The sequence below is a fragment of the Podarcis gaigeae genome (genome assembly GCF_964106915.1).
Source record: "Podarcis gaigeae genome assembly, chromosome: 10".
In the NCBI taxonomy this organism is placed as follows: Eukaryota; Metazoa; Chordata; class Lepidosauria; order Squamata; family Lacertidae; genus Podarcis; species Podarcis gaigeae.
Window position 1 is genome coordinate 50,256,886 of NC_139686.1, and position 18,832 is coordinate 50,275,717.

An 18,832-nucleotide genomic window follows, 5' to 3' on the forward strand; every position below is an offset into this window, starting at 1 on the left:
AAATATTTTGGGGTGGCTTAACCACCAGCCAGGATTTCTTTCTTAGCTTGCAACTAGATAAAAGGTACCCATTTTAACAGCCTTCACTTGCTTGCTTGCTTTTCACACTTTCAGAGCTGCATCCAAGGAAATGCATTATTATGAAAGTTATCATATATATTTCACACTTATGCAAAGTTACAGAGAAACAAGTTTTTTTTGGGGGGGGGGGGAATCTGTAAAAAGACTACGATCAAGCCATCTAACCAGAAGATTTTAGAACTGACACTGATGTATATATAGCTCTTTCCATTTCATATTCAGTTTTTGCCACCTAGGGGGCAAATAAATTAACACTGAAATACATCTCCAAACATCACAGTTGTAATACTGTACAGTCTACTGACAGCATCCTATGGGGGGCAAAAACAAGTGCCAGGCAATTAAAAGTACAAAAGACAAGCAGATGACAAGAATTAAACTCATTAATTTCACACATAAAGCTCCAGTGAATGAAGTGTGAAAAAGCTTTTGACTTCTTGCCAATAAGAACATCAATTCCTCATTTTTTCTTCTCTACAGAACTGCAGTTTCCACTCTCAGCAGGACTGGCATGGTATTTATCAGGGTGTATTTTACCAGGGAGAAAAACTTGTACTTCAAGCCCTGGGGGAAACAAATTATTTCTAGTTTAAGGCACAGTTATATTTCATAATCATCTACTGTGTGATGAAACAACTGCCTCCTTACAGAGAAAACTGTATCAGATGACAGACAGTTGGACTTTATTTTTCACATTTTAATTATCTATCCAGAAAATTCAAAAATAGTTGTCATTGTCAAACAAGGCACATTCTATGGGTAATATCTGGACATTATTCAGTATTTAATATTGGACGCCCAGACATATGCTTGGTTTTAAATAAAAATAAACAGCAAAATGTATTTATTTGCAAGCAGTTTGAAAAGAAAACTAAAAGGAATAAAAAGATAGTAGAAAATTAAACGCCAAGACAAATATCAGAAGTCCTGGGATGAATTAACTGGCAGCAGTGTTCAATAGGGCTTACTCCCATGAATATAGGCTTGATAGGATTATAGTCAACAAGTCCTGGAAATAATAGTATAAAAAGGAAGACTGCTAAATCTAAACCCAACTGCTATGCAGCAAGCAGGGCTAAAAAAAAGTCAAGGAATTGGATGGCTGGAGAGGAAGGCTATTCATGGCAAAAACTATCCAAGTTCTTTCTATCACTTCCTCAAGTCTAGAAAGAGTACAGTGAACAAAAGTCATGATGGAGGCCAGCATATCATGATTTGAATGAGTTGAAATCACATCATCATCATCCACCCAAGGACATGCAAAAAGACAAAACAGGGATGGATAGACAGCAATGCTCTTGCTAGTTTCAGTGCTTCTCTGCTGCATTAAAAATATATGCACTGACCATTCTTCCTAAGTTACTTGTCAAAAAGCTATAGAACAGTGCAGTCACTTTAGAAGGTTTTCTCAATCTGCACTGTTGTAGCTACTGCATTGCTGCATCTACAGCAATGAGGCCGGGGGGAGGGGGAGGGATTGGGTTCTTTCGAGCCTAACTGCCACACCGATGGGGTAGAAAGGGGGCACAGCACATGGAGAGAGTTACTCTTCCCTAGTTGCAACACATACAAACACAAACAGTACTGGTGATGTTTTCACACACAGAGAGATTTCAAAAATCCTCATCTTGCCACTGAAAAACTATGAAAAATGATCATGTTCCACATATACGTCCATTCCTGAACTCCACTGCTGTATCCCAAGTCAGCAATATTCAAAGGGGGAAAACTGAACACATTTCAAGAGCTGTCAACTTAATATGAAACCTATCTATCAACTCCTCTTAATGTATTGTATTTATTCTCCTTTGGGTGTCTTTTTTTTTTTAAAGGTATATATACATGTAGCGATGCCGCAACTTAAGAATCATAAATAGTCATTACCTCGGGTTAAAGATGCTTCGAGTTGCGCATATTTGGGTTGCGCACCATGCCAAACCCAGAAGTTACTTCCAGGTTTTGGCACTTGCACATGCGCAGAAACACTGAATTGTGACCCACGCATGCGCAGACGCAGCACTGCAGGTTGCAAATGTGCCTCCTGCATAGATCACATTCGCAACCCAAGCGTCCACTGCATTGAAGCATCTCTTTATTAGCTGCGGCCAGCAACATTCTTGCAAGGATCTTAGCCAGGCATAGGCAAACTCTGGCCCTCCAGATGTTTTGGAACTACAATTCCCATCATCCCTAGCTAACAGGACCAGTGATCAGGGATGATGGGAATTGTAGTCTCAAAACATCTGGAGGGCCGGAGTTTGCCTATGCCTGATCTTAGCTAACCATCTCTTAACAGTATCTGAGACAACCCTTCCTGAATCCCAAAATGGTTTTAGACCTTCTAGGCGACAGTGGATATGATTTTCACAGCCCGACAGCTTCAAGAAAAATGTAGAGAGCAAAACCAGCCCTTGCATATGGCATTTACTGACCTGACTAAGGCCTTCGACACTGTAAATCGTAATGCCCTGTGGACTGTTCTTCTGAAAATTGGCTGCCCAGATAAATTGGTGAACATCCTTTGGCTCCTCCATGATAATACGACAGCAGCAATCACAGATAACAATTGGCTCTCAAAGTGAACCGTTCACAGTGGGATCAGGTGTAAAACACGGTTGCCTTATTGCCATGATTCTACACTTTGTCAAAGGGAAACTCCCCTCCGGAGTAGAAATCATATATCAAACAGATGGAAAGCTCTTTAATCTGAGCAGGGTAAAAGCTTGGCCTATCGCTCAACATCCCAGAAACCAAAGTGCTGCACCAACAAGCACAAAATAACCCCTCTGAGGTGCCACATATCCAACTCAATGGTGTAACGTTGGAAAATGTCAGTCACTTCTCCTACCTGGACAGTTATCTTTCCACAAGGGCAGACATTGATACTTTATACTTTATTGTCACTTGTACAACATATACAGTGAGATTACACAAGCATCCCGCACTCAGCTCTCTTAGTCTTAATTCCCCTTATTTACTGACACCCACCCACCAAACCCAAAAGTCAGTTGCCCTTTGTTATCTTTTCATTCAGCAGCCTAACAGCCCATGGATAGAAGCTGTTCTTTACCCTGTTGGTGCAACTAATCATGCTTCTATATCTTCTGCCCGAGGGCAGGAAATCAAGAAAGTGCCAGCCAGGGTGTGAATCACCCCTGACAATTTTCCTCACTCTCCTGAGGCAACATTCTTCCACAATGTCATCCAGTGGATTCACGGGACAGCCCATAATATCTTGTGCTGTATTCACCACCCTCTGTAGGTACTTCCTATCAGCTGATATCAAACCAGCGTACCACACCGTGATGTAGTATGAAAGGACACTTTCTACTGTGGAAGGAGATCATCAAATGTTGATTGACATCATTCTTCCACAATACTCTGAGGAGATGGAGTCTCTGTTGGGCTTTCTTAACCACCTGGATTGTATTGATTTTCCAAGTAAAGTCTTCACTGAAATAAACTCCTAGGAATTTAAAGGAAGAGACTCTCTCCACACAGCCCTCCCCGATGTACAGTAGGGCTAGTTCTCTCATCCTCCGAAAGTCCAACACCATCTCCTTTGTCTTGCTGATACAGTGGTGCCCCACAAGACGAATGCCTCGCAAGACGGAAAACCCGCTAGACGAAAGGGTTTTCCGTTTTGGAGGTGCTTCGCAAAACGAATTTCCTATGGGCTTGCTTCGCAAGACGAAAATGTCTTGTGAGTTCCTGCGGGTTTTTTTCCCTCCCCCCCCCTTTTCCCCAAGCCGCTAAGCCGCTAATCAGCTGATCCGCTAAGCCGCTTAACAGCTGATCCGCTAAGCCGCTTATCAGCTGATCCGCTAAGATGCTTAACAGCTGATCCGCTAAGCCCGCTAAGCCGCTAATAGCGCTAAGCCGCTAAGCCGCTAATGGGCTTGCTTCGCAAGACGAAAAAACCGCAAGACGAAGAGACTCGCGGAACGGATTCTTTTCGTCTTGCGAGGCACCACTGTATTAAGGTGCAAGTTGTTCCCTAGGCAACATGTAGATATTTTTTGGACCTCCCCTCTATACGCTGATTTGTTTCCACCTATTATTAAACCCATTATAGTGGTATAATGATGATGCCAAAATCCAGCGTCACCTGAGCTCTGGGAGTGCAGCTTTCTTCTGATTGAAGTGCAGAGTGTTTAAGGACAGGGACCAAAATGCTTGTTTACAAAGCTATTGTACTACCAACCTTACTGTATTCTTGTGAAACATGGACCACTTATAAACGCCATCTCCTTGAAAGATTCCATCAACAATGTCTCCGAAAAGTTTTACACATCATTTGGGAAGAAAGTCAACCTATGCCAGTGTACTGAAAGAAGCAAAGATCACTAGTATCGAAGCAATGATTCTTCAACAACAACTTCGTTGGACTGGTCATGTTGTGCAGATGTCTGATTATCATCTTCCAAAGCAACTACTCTATTCCAAACTTTAAAATGGTAAGTGCAATGCTGGTGGTCAACAAAAGAGGTTCAAAGACTCTCTCAAGGCAAATAATAAAAAAATGTAGTATAAACACTGACAACTGGGAAACACTGGCCTGCGAGTGCTCCAGTTGGAGAACAGCCTTTACCAAAGGTGCCATGGGTTTTGAAGATACTCAAACTTAAGACAAAAGGGAGAAACATGCACACTTGGTAAACCCTCATCATAATCAGCTCCCACCCGGAAACCTACGTCCCCACTGTGGAAGGACATGTGGATCCAGAATTGGCCTCCACAGTCACTTACAGACTCAGTTTTAAAACCGTGTTCATGGAAGACAATATTACTCGGCTATGAGTGATCACCAAAGAAGAAGAAGAAGAAGAACTACTCTTACCTCTAGGATCCTGTCATTCATTTGCATACCATCTGCTTGGTCAGCAGGCCCATTTTCCACAATTCTGGACACATAAATTCCTTCCTGGTTGCCCTAGAGATGAATATACACATTTTAAAAGGCATATTTTTATAAAACATTTAAAAACCTAAGGGGACAATTCTTTGGCAAGTTCTGACATCTTTGGTTCTCCCAGCATTAAGACCCCAATCCTGCCTCAGCCAGCTCAGCTCCCAAATAGGGTGTTCTGGAGCAAGAGCAGGAAGCGGGGACTTAAGTTGGATCCTAATTCTGTTCAGCTCAGTCATGTGACATGGTAATTTTTTGTAGGCTTGTTTTCCCTCTGACCTGCTTGGGCCAGCTCAGCTGGCAGCCTAGATATTGAATGGGAGTTGCATCTGGTGCAACTCCACACCAGTTAATGCTAGATTCTTGACTACAGGATTGCTCCCTAAATCCTGCAAATATCCGGAGGACATATATCAGTTTTTTCAAACATAACCACACAGAAGAGCTGTGAATCAAACTTACAGCCCTTGCCAACTTTTTTACGTGGTTGCGCAAGGGAATCCATTTCAGATTCAATGTTCAGATCTTAGTTTAGCTATTTGAAGCAGGCCACAATTTACAACAGACATTGACCAGTAAGAATCTTTAAGAGGAAACAGCTTTAAAATAAAAGGCATTGTTTTTCTTGAGGGGTGTCACTTGTCAAAATGTCTCTGCTTGTATTACCCTTGAAAATAAATATTAGTTGAACATTTAGGGACATACAGTTGTTTTTATTCAAAGGAGACTGTAATCACTAAACCTCTGAGGATGAGGCCAGATACAAATCAATATCCTTATCTGTATACATTTCTGAGTGCTGCTTTTGTATTGCTTTAATTTGTCACCAGACAGCCGCATGGTCACATAAATGTTTCACACATAGGTCTGGCCATGCATTATTCTGCAGTCAAGAGAATAATGGCAGAAGGGCACTTGCTTAAGTATATAAGCAATGCTCAAGGATGGTTTTAACCATCACTGAGAGATTTAAGTCCTACACACACCCAAATAGAAAAATGCAACAGTAGGATATGGAAGCACAGTGCACTTTGAGAGGGAGGGGAAACAGACAAGCCATGGACCTGTGGCTTCCTAATCTCTGGGAGAGTGACAGACTTGTGGCAATTATACTTTACAGGGTTGTGCGGAGGTTGCCCTGGGTCGTTTGACCCTTTTTAATGGTTCTCTTTTCTCCTAAAAAAACCACACAGTGCTTGCTTTTAAAGTTTAAAAATAACATACGACTTTTACTTACTGTTATTTGTTCTTGTCAGATTGAATATACAAGAGAGGCAGGTGTTACTTATGTTACTGAAACGTATTTCCATGAATTTGTATCTGAGACTGACTGATATTTACAGATTGGCTGTGAGGCAGGTAGCAGCAGAGCACAACACACTTGCTGCTCTCACAGTCAGTTAAAACACATGAGCAGTTGATAACTGAAGTAACTGGGGGGAGGGGAATTGCCTCAGTATGCATATGACATCACAAGATTCTACACTACAGCACAACTGAAAAAACCTACCTCACTGCATGGATGACATCATAAGATTATATGCTACAGGATTAACCCTTTGCAGAGTAGTTTGGATGCACCATAACTACAAGACTGAACATCCAAATATGGGTCCAGCAGTTCGATCTACTGTCATTCCAATCCATTGGGTAAAGGTAAAGGACCCCTGGACGGTTAAGTCCAATCAGGCATTAACTTTTCACTTTCAGGCCAAGGGAGTCAGCATTTGTCCACAGACAGCATTCCAGGTCATGTGGCCAGCATGACTAAACCGCTTCTGGCGCAACAGAACACCGTGACGGAAACCAAAGCTCACGGAAACGCCATTTACCTTTCTGCTGCAGCGGTACCTATTTATCTACTTGCACTGGCATGCCTTCAAATTGCTAGGTTGGCAGAAGCTGGGACCGAACAATGGGAGCTCACCCTATCGCACAGATTTGAAACACCAACCTTCTGATCGGCAAGTCCAAGAGGCTCAGTGGTTTAGACCACAGAACCACCCGCATCCCTTTTAGTCCATTACACCCTTCCCAACATTCTTTTAACTTGCCACCATGCATAATAAGCACAATTCTCATTTAAAATTTACAGTGCGCCTAGCAATTTATTCTCTCATACACATACATACACACACACACAGCACTGCATCAACCTTTCTGTTTACCTGGTTAGCTTGTCCTCCAACAATATTAAATCCCAGGGTATTGTTTTCTCTGTGTAGCATGATGGTTAAGATCTTAGGCTCTCTTTCCTAGAAAGAAAGACAAAAAAAAAAGACTACTTATAAAACCTACTTAACAATATCCTACTGCGGCTTTATAAATCAAACCATTTAAAACCTCGCTTGAGATCTCCAGGAGATTCTATTTTGAGAAGTGAGTCTTTCAAATTCATTCCACATGATGGATATTCTGTAGGTCAAACAGTTTATGTGTACCAGCTCAATCTCTCCCGCATGGTTTTTCTACGTGCCAATATCTGGAACTTTGGCAACAGCCTGGAGACAAAACAACACAGTGTCCAATCTCCATGGTGAAACTACATTTACATGACACAAAACATCTCATTGCAAGGAGCGGTTGAAAAAATAGACCTCATACAGAACAACATTTTGAAGTCAGTTGTGTTCAGTACTAGGATAGTCAGAGAAAAAGTACTTCTGAATGAAATGCAGGTACTATACTAATGAGATAAGTGATTAGTAAGTAATTCAGTGCAATTGTTTTGTCATTATCACTTAAGATATCGGCTCCATATTCATTAGCAGTCAAATAAGTATGAATGGTTTTAAGTGCAGAGAACTATTACAATGTTCAGAATTTTTATGGCTGTTACATGATGCTATTTTAAACATGGTGAGAGATGGGGAAAATCTCTTTTAAATATATGGTTCTAGATTCAAGTAGGTAGCCTTGTTGGTCTGATGCAGTAGAAAAATATTTTTTAAAAATTGTCCAGTAGCTCCTTAGAGACCAACTAAGTTTGTTCTTAGTATGTGCTTTCGTGTGCATGCACACTTCTTCAGATACAATTTTTTATATTTTTTATATATACTTCTACTGTGTCAGACCAACACGGCTACCTACCTGAATCTAGAACCATGAAAGGCACCATACTGAGCCACATGAAATGGAAGTCCATCAGCTGTATCTGAAAAAGTGTGCATGCACACAGAAGTTCATACCAAGAACAAACTTAGTTGGTCTCTAAGGTGCTACAATTTTTTTTAAAAAAAATAATAATAATACATGATTATGCCAATTTAGTAGTTCAGTACCAGCATAACTTCTGTTCACTCAGTTTCAACAATCTTTGGGCTGTTGTATGCCAAAACAGCACAGTACTATATATATGTGAGGCACTTATAAACAAATGGTTTAAACTGATATTCGATACAGATGATAATAATAACAACACACATTTGTACAGTGGTGTTTTCATTGCATACTTTCTTTACTTGGTTTATCTGTTTTAATTTACATTACACCTCAGGAGCCCCTTTATGGCAAAAAATGCACATAAGAAGTGCTAAAATAAAAACAAATTTATTTTAGAAACAACAACACAGAACACTGTGTTATTGATTGAATGAGTAGTTTCTCTGAGGATCATAGTTTCCAGGAACACAAGAATCAGCCTTTTCTGTGGTGGCTCCCCATTTGTGGAATGCTCTCTGTATTCCTCTTCTTCTAGGCCTTTGGCTAATTAAATCATCTATGGCTTTTTAAACCTGGGGAATATTGTTTTTGTTTGTTACTATGGCTCTGAGTCTGTGTGTGTGTGTGTACACACACGCACCCTGTGACCCTCAGATGAAGGGTGGTATAGAAATCTAATTAATAAATACATATTTCAGTAATTATATATTGTAAAGAAGCTGCAGTGACAGTTGTGTTATTAAGTCAAAGAATTACAACATCTAACAACCCTATGGTATCATAAAGGTCAATGAATAATGCTAGTTATGAAGAGAGCAAAGCAGTTTAAATCATGCCTGCTGGTTGTTGCGTCCCAAAAGTAAGAAGCATGGCACAAAACTCCGAGTGGAGCTCAAATCACCACTCAGCAGCAAATAACATTTTCAGGAGTCCCTAAGGACCTTCCAAACTTGAAGATAAATAAAGAATGAAGACACGAGAAATTAAATCAAGGGCTGTCATGCACAACAACCCTGTGTAAAGTCGTCTTAATCCGCTTGTTTATTTAATCAAAAGCAAATTATTCAGTGCAGAAATCATGCTCTCAGGCTTAACAAAAAGGGCGATGATATCCAATCTGTGCCTCCGGAGACGATTTTGAGAGGAGGGGCAGTACGGAGGCCTGTAGAGGCAAAGGAGAATCATTTTAGAATGACATCTTCCTCTTTCCACTGATAGATGCCTTCCATCAGAGGAGGAGATCACCTTTAGATTGTACAACTAAAGTAATAGAGAACCTGGAAGCAAGGCACGTTGAACTGTGTAATATGGAAAGTATCAGACTATTAGAAGTGCAACAATAAACTGCTGTTTGTTGACCCAAAAACCACCTGTCATTCTCCAGCGTTTAATAGCATACACAGCAACAGTTTAGCAGAGTGGCTGGGACAACCCAGCCAGATGGGTAGGGTATAAATAAAACATCATTATCATTATTATTAGCAACTCTGGGTAGTATTCAACAAAGTTTTACTCAGGGCAGACACACTGAAATTGATAAATATGATCAAGTTACTAAATAACATCCAAAGAAACCAAACTAATTAGTATCCCAATGAAAACAATTAGTATCCCAATGAAAACAGCAAGTGACAGCAGAGCTCCATGAATCTGATTCCATTCCCTGTGCCTTTGCTTGTGCAGGAAAATGCTGTTGCACAGCTGCACAGTTGAGATCTGTCTATTACAGAATCAAGAACTCAGCAGAAATCAAAACGAAATGTCCTTCATTTCACAAGTCCCACAACAACAACTCAGCTTAAGAGGTACCACTGCCACTGGTTGTACCTCCTGGAAACAAGGCTCACGGCATACAATCAGGCTAAGAAGATCCTCGGGGGGGGGGGGAAGGGGGAGGGCCGGCACAGGCATTGCCTTTGTTCAGAGTCTCTGATCTGTATATAAGATGTGTTCCAAGCCAGAAGTACTCCTCTTAGCTTTTTCCAAAACAGCATCCCTAGTTTCAAGATGCTAGCAGTCCATGCTTTTTGTGATGGTACTGTCACCTCTATTTTTGCTGCCCATGCCTATTATAGACTAGCACCCATGTCGCTTTTATCAAGATATGGGATCCAGCACATCATCATCATTTATTATTATTATTATTAATTATTATTTTACCAAAAAAGCACTGCTGAAACCCAAACTGAACCACCAATTTATGGGACAAAGATTAGCAATGCTGCGAAAAAGCAACACAAGGAAAGCAATTCACCCATAGTTTCAAAGAAAAAGGTTTGATTTTTTTAAAAAAAAAAACAAGACTACAGCACCCAGCATCTGTTGCAATACCAGCTCCAAACGAATAAGAAAGAGTGCATCTCTGATTATTTTCAGGATGGGTTCCTCTAACACTCAGCAAAGTAATCAAAGTCAGTTTCTTCCACGATTCTTATACTGTCCTGAGTTGTGGGCATTTTCAACACCCACCTTCCAAAACTATATCAAGACTCCAGCCTTCCAACAAGTGACATTTTATGAACTGGGTACATTCCTGACACTGAGATTAGAGAAAGAACATCATCATAAACTCAGATGCACCACTTTGCAAACCTCAGGCACTGATAGCAAGTTCTGGAGCCAAGTCCTTGCAAGCCCCAGTTCAGGATTAAACCCTGCAGCAACAAGGCTTAGGCCTGTTGGGTTGCAAGCTCTCCTCTTTATGAATGCTGCACCTGCTGGCCGTCAGGTGCCCGGGACAGAGTAAAAACCTCAAACCAGATCCCCCTTATATAACAAATTAAGCACCACCAGTTATCGAGGAGCAAGCTGAGAAGGGGCTGACAACAGTTGCTTCACCAAGGTGAGCTGCTGAGGAACAGGGCAGACCTGCAGGTTGCCTCATAGAATTGCAGAGCTGGAAGGGACCACAAGGATCATCTAGCCCAACCCCCTGTAATGCAGCTTGCCCAACATTGGGCTTGAATCCATCACCCTGAGACATAGGAGCCAACTCCAATAAGTTGATGGGCACTGACCTTCAAATGGCGTGGGTGCACCCCATTATGTGATCAATAAGGCAGGGGACCCCATATTTTATTCAACTTGGCAACCTTGCCCCAAGATCACGAGTCAGGCTCTACCAAGTGAGCCATCTTCTTCCTCAAAGAGCTTTAGTGGATTAGACAAAAATAGCCATCCATCTTCCCACAACAGCCACCTTGGCAGCCCAGCCAGCTATTTCCGAGAAGCCCAAACACAAGGTGGGCAGGAAGGCGAGAGTCCTACCCTGCCATTGCCTGGTTCCTAGCTTTCAGAGATATGTTGTTGTTGTTTATAGTCGTTTAGTCGTGTCCGACTCTTCGTGACCCCATGGATCAGAGCAAGCCAGGCACTCCTGTCTTCCACTGCCTCCCGCAGTTTGGTAAAAATCATGCTGGTAGCTTCGAGAACACTATCCAACCATCTCGTCCTCTGCCGTCCCCTTCTCCTTGTGCCCTCCATCTTTCCCAACATCAGGGTCATTTCCAGGGAGTCTTCTCTTCTCATGAGGTGGCCAAAGTATTGGAGCCTCAGCTTCACAATCTGTCCTTCTAGTGAGCACTCAGGGCTGATTTCTTTAAGGATGGATACGTTTGATCTTCTTGCAGTCCATGGGACTCTCAAGAGTCTCCTCCAGCACCATAATTCAAAAGCATCAATTCTTCGGCGATCAGCTTTCAGAGATAAACTGCCTCTGAATACGGAGGCTTCCTTTCACCGCCACAGCCAAGACCAATCCTCCCCCGACCCGTCTCACCTGTGAACCTCCCCGCGTCAGCAAAACTGATTCAGCCACTGAGTGTCGACTCCACCTGGCGCTTGGCAGAAGTCACAGCGCCCACGACCGTCCGCTACAGCCTCCCCCAACCTGGCGCCCTCGGGGGGCTGCAACCTCCACCATCCCAGCGCGCCATTCATTGTCGGAGATGGTGGGACCTGCCTGAGAGGAAGGAAGGAAGGAAAGTCTACCCCTAAAGGGCCCTTTGCTCCGCCAGGAGCGCACAGCCTAACCCTCCCCTTAAAAAGCAGCGCCCCTGCTCACCTCGGGGCCGTGGTGGCTGCCGCTGAGGTGACGGACGTACTGGCTGAACTTCTGCCTGTACCGGAGCGCCGCCAGCTGCACGTCGCTCTGCAGCGCCGCCAGCTGGCCGAGCAGCGTCGACTCGCTCTCGCGCCACTGCTGCTGCAGCCCGGCGCCGCGCAAAACGCGGCTACTGCTGCCCCTGTCGCCGGAGCCAAAACCTTCCTCGTCGTCGTCGTCGTCGTCCTCTTGCTGCTGCTGCTGCTGCTCTTGAGGTCCTCCGCCGCCGCCTTCGCGCATGTGCAGCGCCTCGCGGCGGCGGCACCTGCCCGGCGCGTCGGCGCAGCCCTCGACGTGCGCCGCCAGCTGGTGGAGCGGCACGCGCCGTCGGCAGCCGCTCGCCCGGTAGTCGCACTGGGCGGGCAGGCGCAGCACGAGGCTCCTCAGCGGCGCCACCCGGTGCAGCTCCTGGCGGGAGATGGGCCGGCAGCGCAAGGGGCACAGCCGGCGCCGCGCCGCCCAGGGCAGCAGGCAGCCGGCGCAGAAGACGTGCCCGCACGGTGTCGACAGCGGCTCCTCCAGCACCAGGCCGCACAGCCGGCACTGCAGCGCCGGGTCCGCCGGGTCCGCGTCCAGACCCATGGCGGGAAACCCGGCGGCGGCGCCTCCTTCCCTCAGCGGCCGGTCTCTCGCTGCTGCTGCTGCTGCTGCGGGGTGAAGGCGGAGGAGCTGAGCTGAGAGAGGCTGGCGGGCGAAGCGGAGCGAGGAAGGGAGAGAGGTCGCCGGTCGGAGTTTTGGTTTGAAGTTTGCAGCTGCTCGCCAGAGCTTCGGAGGCGGCCGTATTCTGCCGAATAGGCGCTCCCTCCCAATGGCTCTGCTCTTTCTCCCCTGTCATCACCTCCACCCTTCCGTTGCTGCTGCCGCTGGGGAGGAGGGGGAGGAGGCTGGCTCGCCCCACTTTCGAGAGATGACAGACCAGCCCTCTTGTTTACATCCCACAAGCTCCAGAAATGAAGGCAGACGCCTCCCTGCCGGCAGAGCATGTCCCTATCGTAAGGATAGAGATGGAAGAGGATGCACCTTGAAGGACTGATTGCATCAGGTTCTCCGGCCAGCTGATTTCTATGGCAAGGTTTGCTTTGCCATCAGAATCGCCGCCCTGCCTGGCTCCAAAGAGTTTGCAGGCGCTTCCGAGTGTCTCTCCTCCCCAATTCTAACAGGAGTTCCCTGTGCTGCATTGGCAAAGGCTTTCGAAACTGCTTTGAAGGAAGAGCTTCAGTGCTTACTTTCAGCCAGGCCACTCGTTTCTTATGTATGCTATGCATAGTGAGTGGTAAGGGCAGGTGGCACTGTGGGTTAAGCCACAGAGCCTAGGACTTGCCGATCGGAAGGTCGGCGGTTCAAATCCTCGCAGCGGGGTCAGCTCACGTTGTTTGGTCCCAGTTCGAAAGCACATCAAAGTGCAAGTAGATAAATAGGTACCGCTCTGGTGGGAAGGTAAATGGCGTTTCTGTGCGCTGCTCTGGTTCGCCAGAAGCGGCTTAGTTATGCTGGCCACATGACCCGGAAGCTGTACACCGGCTCCCTCGGCCAGTAAAGCAAGATTTTACCTTTAAAGCCATTTCTAAACCCGCCCTGCTTGGAGTGTGCTCTGTCCCATCAATAATAAAATCATGTTTTCCTCTGGGCTTCCAGGTTGGGGTTGGCCACAGTACCACTGAGCAGATGCAGAATTCCTTACCTGCACTGCTAGATAAGCACCAGGTATTAACAGAGGGCTTCCAGATCAGAAGCCAGATTGAGGCAAAAAAAACCCCCATCATTATAGTAACAGATGAAGGCTGGTCAGACTACCCCACCTTTTTGTGGTTTTGGTTTGGATGATTTATTTGTTTTTAGCAAGTATTTGTCTCCCCCGCTTTGAGATAATCTGGCTGGGCTTTTTTTCCCTGCCTGATCTCTTGTTTGTACAGTTTTCCAGCTGCACTTGGGACAGGAAACCAATTTGCTGAAAGGCTGAGGTTGGGAGCTTGTGTAGGCAGCACATCCTGATTGGAAAAGAGAGTGAAAGAGGAAGGGAAGGGCTGGCCTCTCTGCAACAGGAACCTGTGCTGCCTTCCATGCCGCTTTCTTCTGCTGGCCTGCTCCAGCAAAGCACACACCCTTCATTAGCAGGGTAGGACTTCTCTTTAAAGCCCACACATGCACACTTATGTAAAGGCAATAGCCTGAAAACACACTGGGTTATTTAAGGCTGCATTGTGAAACTGGAACTAAAAACACAAAACTTCTGCCATCTTGTCCTCTGCCTCTGTGTTTCTCCTTTGGCTTGCTTTTCCCCTTTAGGGGGAATATAATTAGACAAGGTGTGATTTGAGCAAGAACCCGTGGCTCACCAAAGCATCATCCTAGAAGTTTATTGCAAGCATCAGCACTTAGGCTGTATGTTGAGCAATAGAGAATCGCTTGCCTATGATGATGCACAGACCACATTCCTCCCTCTCTCTCTCTCTCTCTCTCTCTCTCTCTCTCTCTCACACACACACACACACACACACAACACCAAGAAAAGCTTGCTTGACAGAGGACAGGATGCTCAGACTGGGCTGAGCCTTGGTGCCTCTCCCTTTAGAACATTTATTTATTTATTGAATTTATATCCCGCCCTATACCCAGAGGTCTCAGGGCGGCTAACAGAATAAACCCAGAACACAAAACCTCAAAACATGGGGTAGCCACCTTCTAAAGCAGGGGAGTGAGGGTAGTCAAGGCTGTGCCCTCCAGATGTTATTGAACTATATTGCCAATGACACCATGTTGGCTACCCCTGCTTCAGAAATTAAGAACAAGGATTATTGGGCCTTGTTTTTATATGACTGCTCCTCAGTCCCAGAGAATTGTATAATGATTTCAGGCACAGGTTTCTTTCTCTCTCTCTCTCTCTCTCTCTCTCTCTCTCTCTCTCTGTGTGTGTGTGTGTGTGCACATGTTTGTTTTAATTTATGATCTGACAAAACTTAAAGGATATAGAAAAAATGCAGATATCATGCTAAAACAATGCACTGATTTGCAGCTCTGTATAAAAGGAAGGGGGAGCAAAAAAAAAAAAAGTAGAACGGCAAGTTTCAAACACGTTATTTCGCAGAATCTAAATCATAACAATTACAATCATCACAGGAGTCATAAGCAATAAAGACAACGTCAAAAGGTACACACACTGAACAATTTCCACATAAATAATAAAATATAAAATCAATATACAAAGAATTAATATTGATAATGTCAGTAGTCCCCACCACCAACACAACCCACTAAACATTACTCCAGCCCAAGAGTCTGTTCAGCAACCTCAGCTTTTGTAGCTGAAGTCAAGTCAGGACACCCAAAGGACAACTGCTTCTTGGGAGCAGTTACATGCCAAGGCACAACAGCAACATGTTTGCTGCCTACATTCTGCATTACATATGCAAATAGTGCCCTTCCTCTTCCCACAGCAAGCATGTCTAGTGAGACGCATCACTTCAGGACTTCAGCTAAGTGTCAATGCTCCCAAGTACTGTATATATTATGAGTTTTGTTTTGTATTATATTTTTGCCAGTGGGAACTTTTGAACATAAGAGGGGATTGGTGGATCAGTCACTGACTTATCTAGTCCAGCATCCTGTTCTCAGGGCAGCCAACCAGATGCCAGTGGGAAGCCCAGAAGCAGAACCTAAGCTTTATCACAGTGTCCAGCAATTGGTATTTGGATCACTACTGCCTCCTACGGGATGCAGAGCACAGCCATCATGGCTAGTAGCCATTGCAATGCTTTTATGTAAGCCACCACCTGGTGAATTCTCATGGCTTAAACAAAAAAAGTTCTATGATGGGTTGGAAAATTATTTTAAGTCTTGAGTAATCACAAACTTCAGCTGGTGGAAAGGACAGTGAAACAATTTGTTGCTGTTTGGATGCAAAGGGGAGGAGGAGGAGGGAGAGAGTGTGTGTGTCAGCCAAAGTTTTCGCTAAAACGGGTAACTTCCTTTGTGGGGGGAAATCTGACACAGGATTAGTGGTTGTGTTGCTGCTTTAAGCATTTACTTGCACACTTGTAAATAAGCAAATAATTGCAATTTAGGTAGGCACTGTGGCCAAAATCCAACACAGAGTAAGGCATGCTTAAGCCCATTTTGTTGGATGTTATCCCACAAGTCTCCAGCGATTTTTCACTGCTAGGAAACAGATTCTATAAGGAGATTGGCACTGGATTCAAGGAAGTTGGGTGAGCAACGCACACTTTTTTTTTGACTATCAAAATGCTTTGTGATGAGATTTGCAAAACTAATACACAGAACCTCTTGCGTGCACTGTAAAAAGACGTTTGCTCAGTTTCATTCATAAGGAAAAGCAAAAATGCTACACATCTCTCTTTAGAATCTGTACATCGAGGCAGCCAGTGTGTTGCCTTCTAACTGTTGTTGGACTACAGTTCCTACCAGCTACAACCAGCATGGACAATGGTCAAGGGTGATTAGAATTGCAGTCCAACAACTTGTGGGCACCACATTGACTGATTCATTGTATGTAAAGGCCCTAGATATGCTCAAGTGCCTGAGGTCCACGACTGTGAAGGTCAGTTCTCTCTCTCACTCCACAACGTAACATCTGAAGGGTCTGATAGCCCCCACAAGAATACAGAAGTTGGGCATCCCTGTCCCAAGTGTGTGTGGGGGGGGGGGTAGGAAATATGGTTAATGTCAGTCTACATTGCTTAGCCTCAGCTAAGGTCCTGCCACCCAGTTCCCGGAGCTATGAATCATTCAGTAATTAATGCCCTTCATACTTGGCTTCTTTGTACATCTGCGCTTCATATTTCACAGCCTCCACTAGGCTGTCTTCCACACATAATCTGTAGGACAAATTCCTTTTATTTCTCTCACACAGGCCATTTAGAACAGCATTCCTCAACAACTGCAACAGTAACTTCCCTTGATTAAACTCCCCCTGGAGAACTTGAGTGGGTGCTTTTTTGGCCTGGGTGCATATCTTGATGCTTAAAAGAACAGAGGTCAAAACAGTGGCCAGAATGCTCACTAGAGAACTGCACTGGGGGGGGGGGATAATGTTTCAAGAGAGTAGGGGAGGATATTTTCACCTAAAATACCATTAAATAACCCGGTAGTTTGTTGCTCTTACAGAACCAGAGAGGAGGATAAGAAAAGCCACTATACATGTCCTGCCTATTAGCACACCATTCATTTTTCACTCTCTTTCAAGGCCAACAGCCTCCAGAACATGGTACTGTGGGGTTACTAGTCATCCCTGTGGCACTGGAGAATCACTGCCATCCAGGTGTGTGGGCATGAAAGGGGGGCGTTGGGAGTTAACAGACTTCTGGGATGGAGGAAGCAGCTGGTAGCTTACAGAAGGGTAAGGCCCAGGTGAATTTGGATTGGCTTCCAAGTTAATATGATAAAAGCCACAGATGGATCATTCACTTCCATTTTTTTTTTAATGAAATCATAGATGGGATTTCTGATACATGTCCATTCACTGTGTGGTCTAGCTTGACAATGCCAAACAAATCACACCCTGAAAGTTGTGTCTGGAGCAGGTGCCAGGAGCAGGTGAGCAATAAATCACATAGAGTGAGTTAACTCTTTATTAAGAGAAACAATGTTGGCTCAGGAGTGCTAGGCAAATGAGCACAGCAACTCTTCTCATTAGATATTGCCCCATGAGGCAGTTGAGACTAAAAGTTCCCACCTACCCACAGCTGCCTAAGTCTCCTCCTCACATACACCCGTCCTTCCCAAGCAGTCTGAGACTATGCCAATGTGTCTGTCTTTGCTCCTCCCTCTTCATAGCTCTTCTGGTCCTTGGAGACCAGTAGGGATGAGAGTTTGTCTTAGCTTCCACCTCTAATTCTAATTCTGGAATTCTCTCTGCCACAGACTCTCCCTGCTCACCTCTTCTGACATCTCCTCCCAGGCTTCTCCCTCTTACCACTCAAGATTGTCCCACCACCAATCTCCAGGCTCTGAGCCTTTGTCCCCAGCTGGTGCCTCCCACCATTCTTCTGTGTCCAATCAGTCCATGATAGTTGTGCCTTTACAACATAGAATATGTATAGCAAGCTCATTCTTTACAAAGTTAAAATTACTGGAGGAAGATCCAGTTGTGGGTTACCGCTGGGATTTTTTTTTTTAACGTGATGCTACTGAGAGTTTATGAATGGAATGTAACTATTGGCCAATTCTTACACTGCTATTTCCTGATGGCTTTATCCTACAACACTCCAGAATAGGAACACAGGAGCCATGAGGAAGGGTGTAGGATCACGTGAGAAGATTTTTCTTAATTTTTTTGCAACAGGTTGCCTATCTCGATATATTCATTTTTCAGAACTGGCCTTTCCACATGCTAAGTAAATTATAACTCCGCGGTCTAGAATAGGAATGCAATTCCACCAGTTTGCCATTAGAGGTTGCTGCCTAATCCGGTTTTAATAACCCAAAGTAGTTTGCATCTTTTGAAGTGCTTTTTCCTGCAACAAAAAAGTTAATAGTTGTAAAAACATTAACAGGATACAGACAAGGCAACAGTACATATTGGAGAGGAGCAATGTGAAGTTCAACAGTGCTTGCAGTGAAAT

The 18,832-nt window shown here is 44.5% G+C and overlaps 1 protein-coding gene across 1 annotated transcript in view; it reads right to left on the reverse strand.

Annotated features, from left to right (window-relative positions):
* PDZRN4 (PDZ domain containing ring finger 4) overlaps positions 1–13,517 on the reverse strand; it is a 221,645-nt gene extending 208,128 nt beyond the window's left edge. The window contains exons 1-3 of the mRNA XM_083699098.1: positions 12,216–13,517; positions 7,159–7,245; positions 4,922–5,014 (exon numbers count right to left, since the gene is read on the reverse strand). Coding sequence (XP_083555224.1) covers positions 4,922–5,014; positions 7,159–7,245; positions 12,216–12,836 — 801 coding nt within the window. The 5' untranslated portion in view covers positions 12,837–13,517. The remainder of the gene's footprint in view (positions 1–4,921; positions 5,015–7,158; positions 7,246–12,215) is intronic.
* Positions 13,518–18,832: the final 5,315 nt, after the last annotated feature.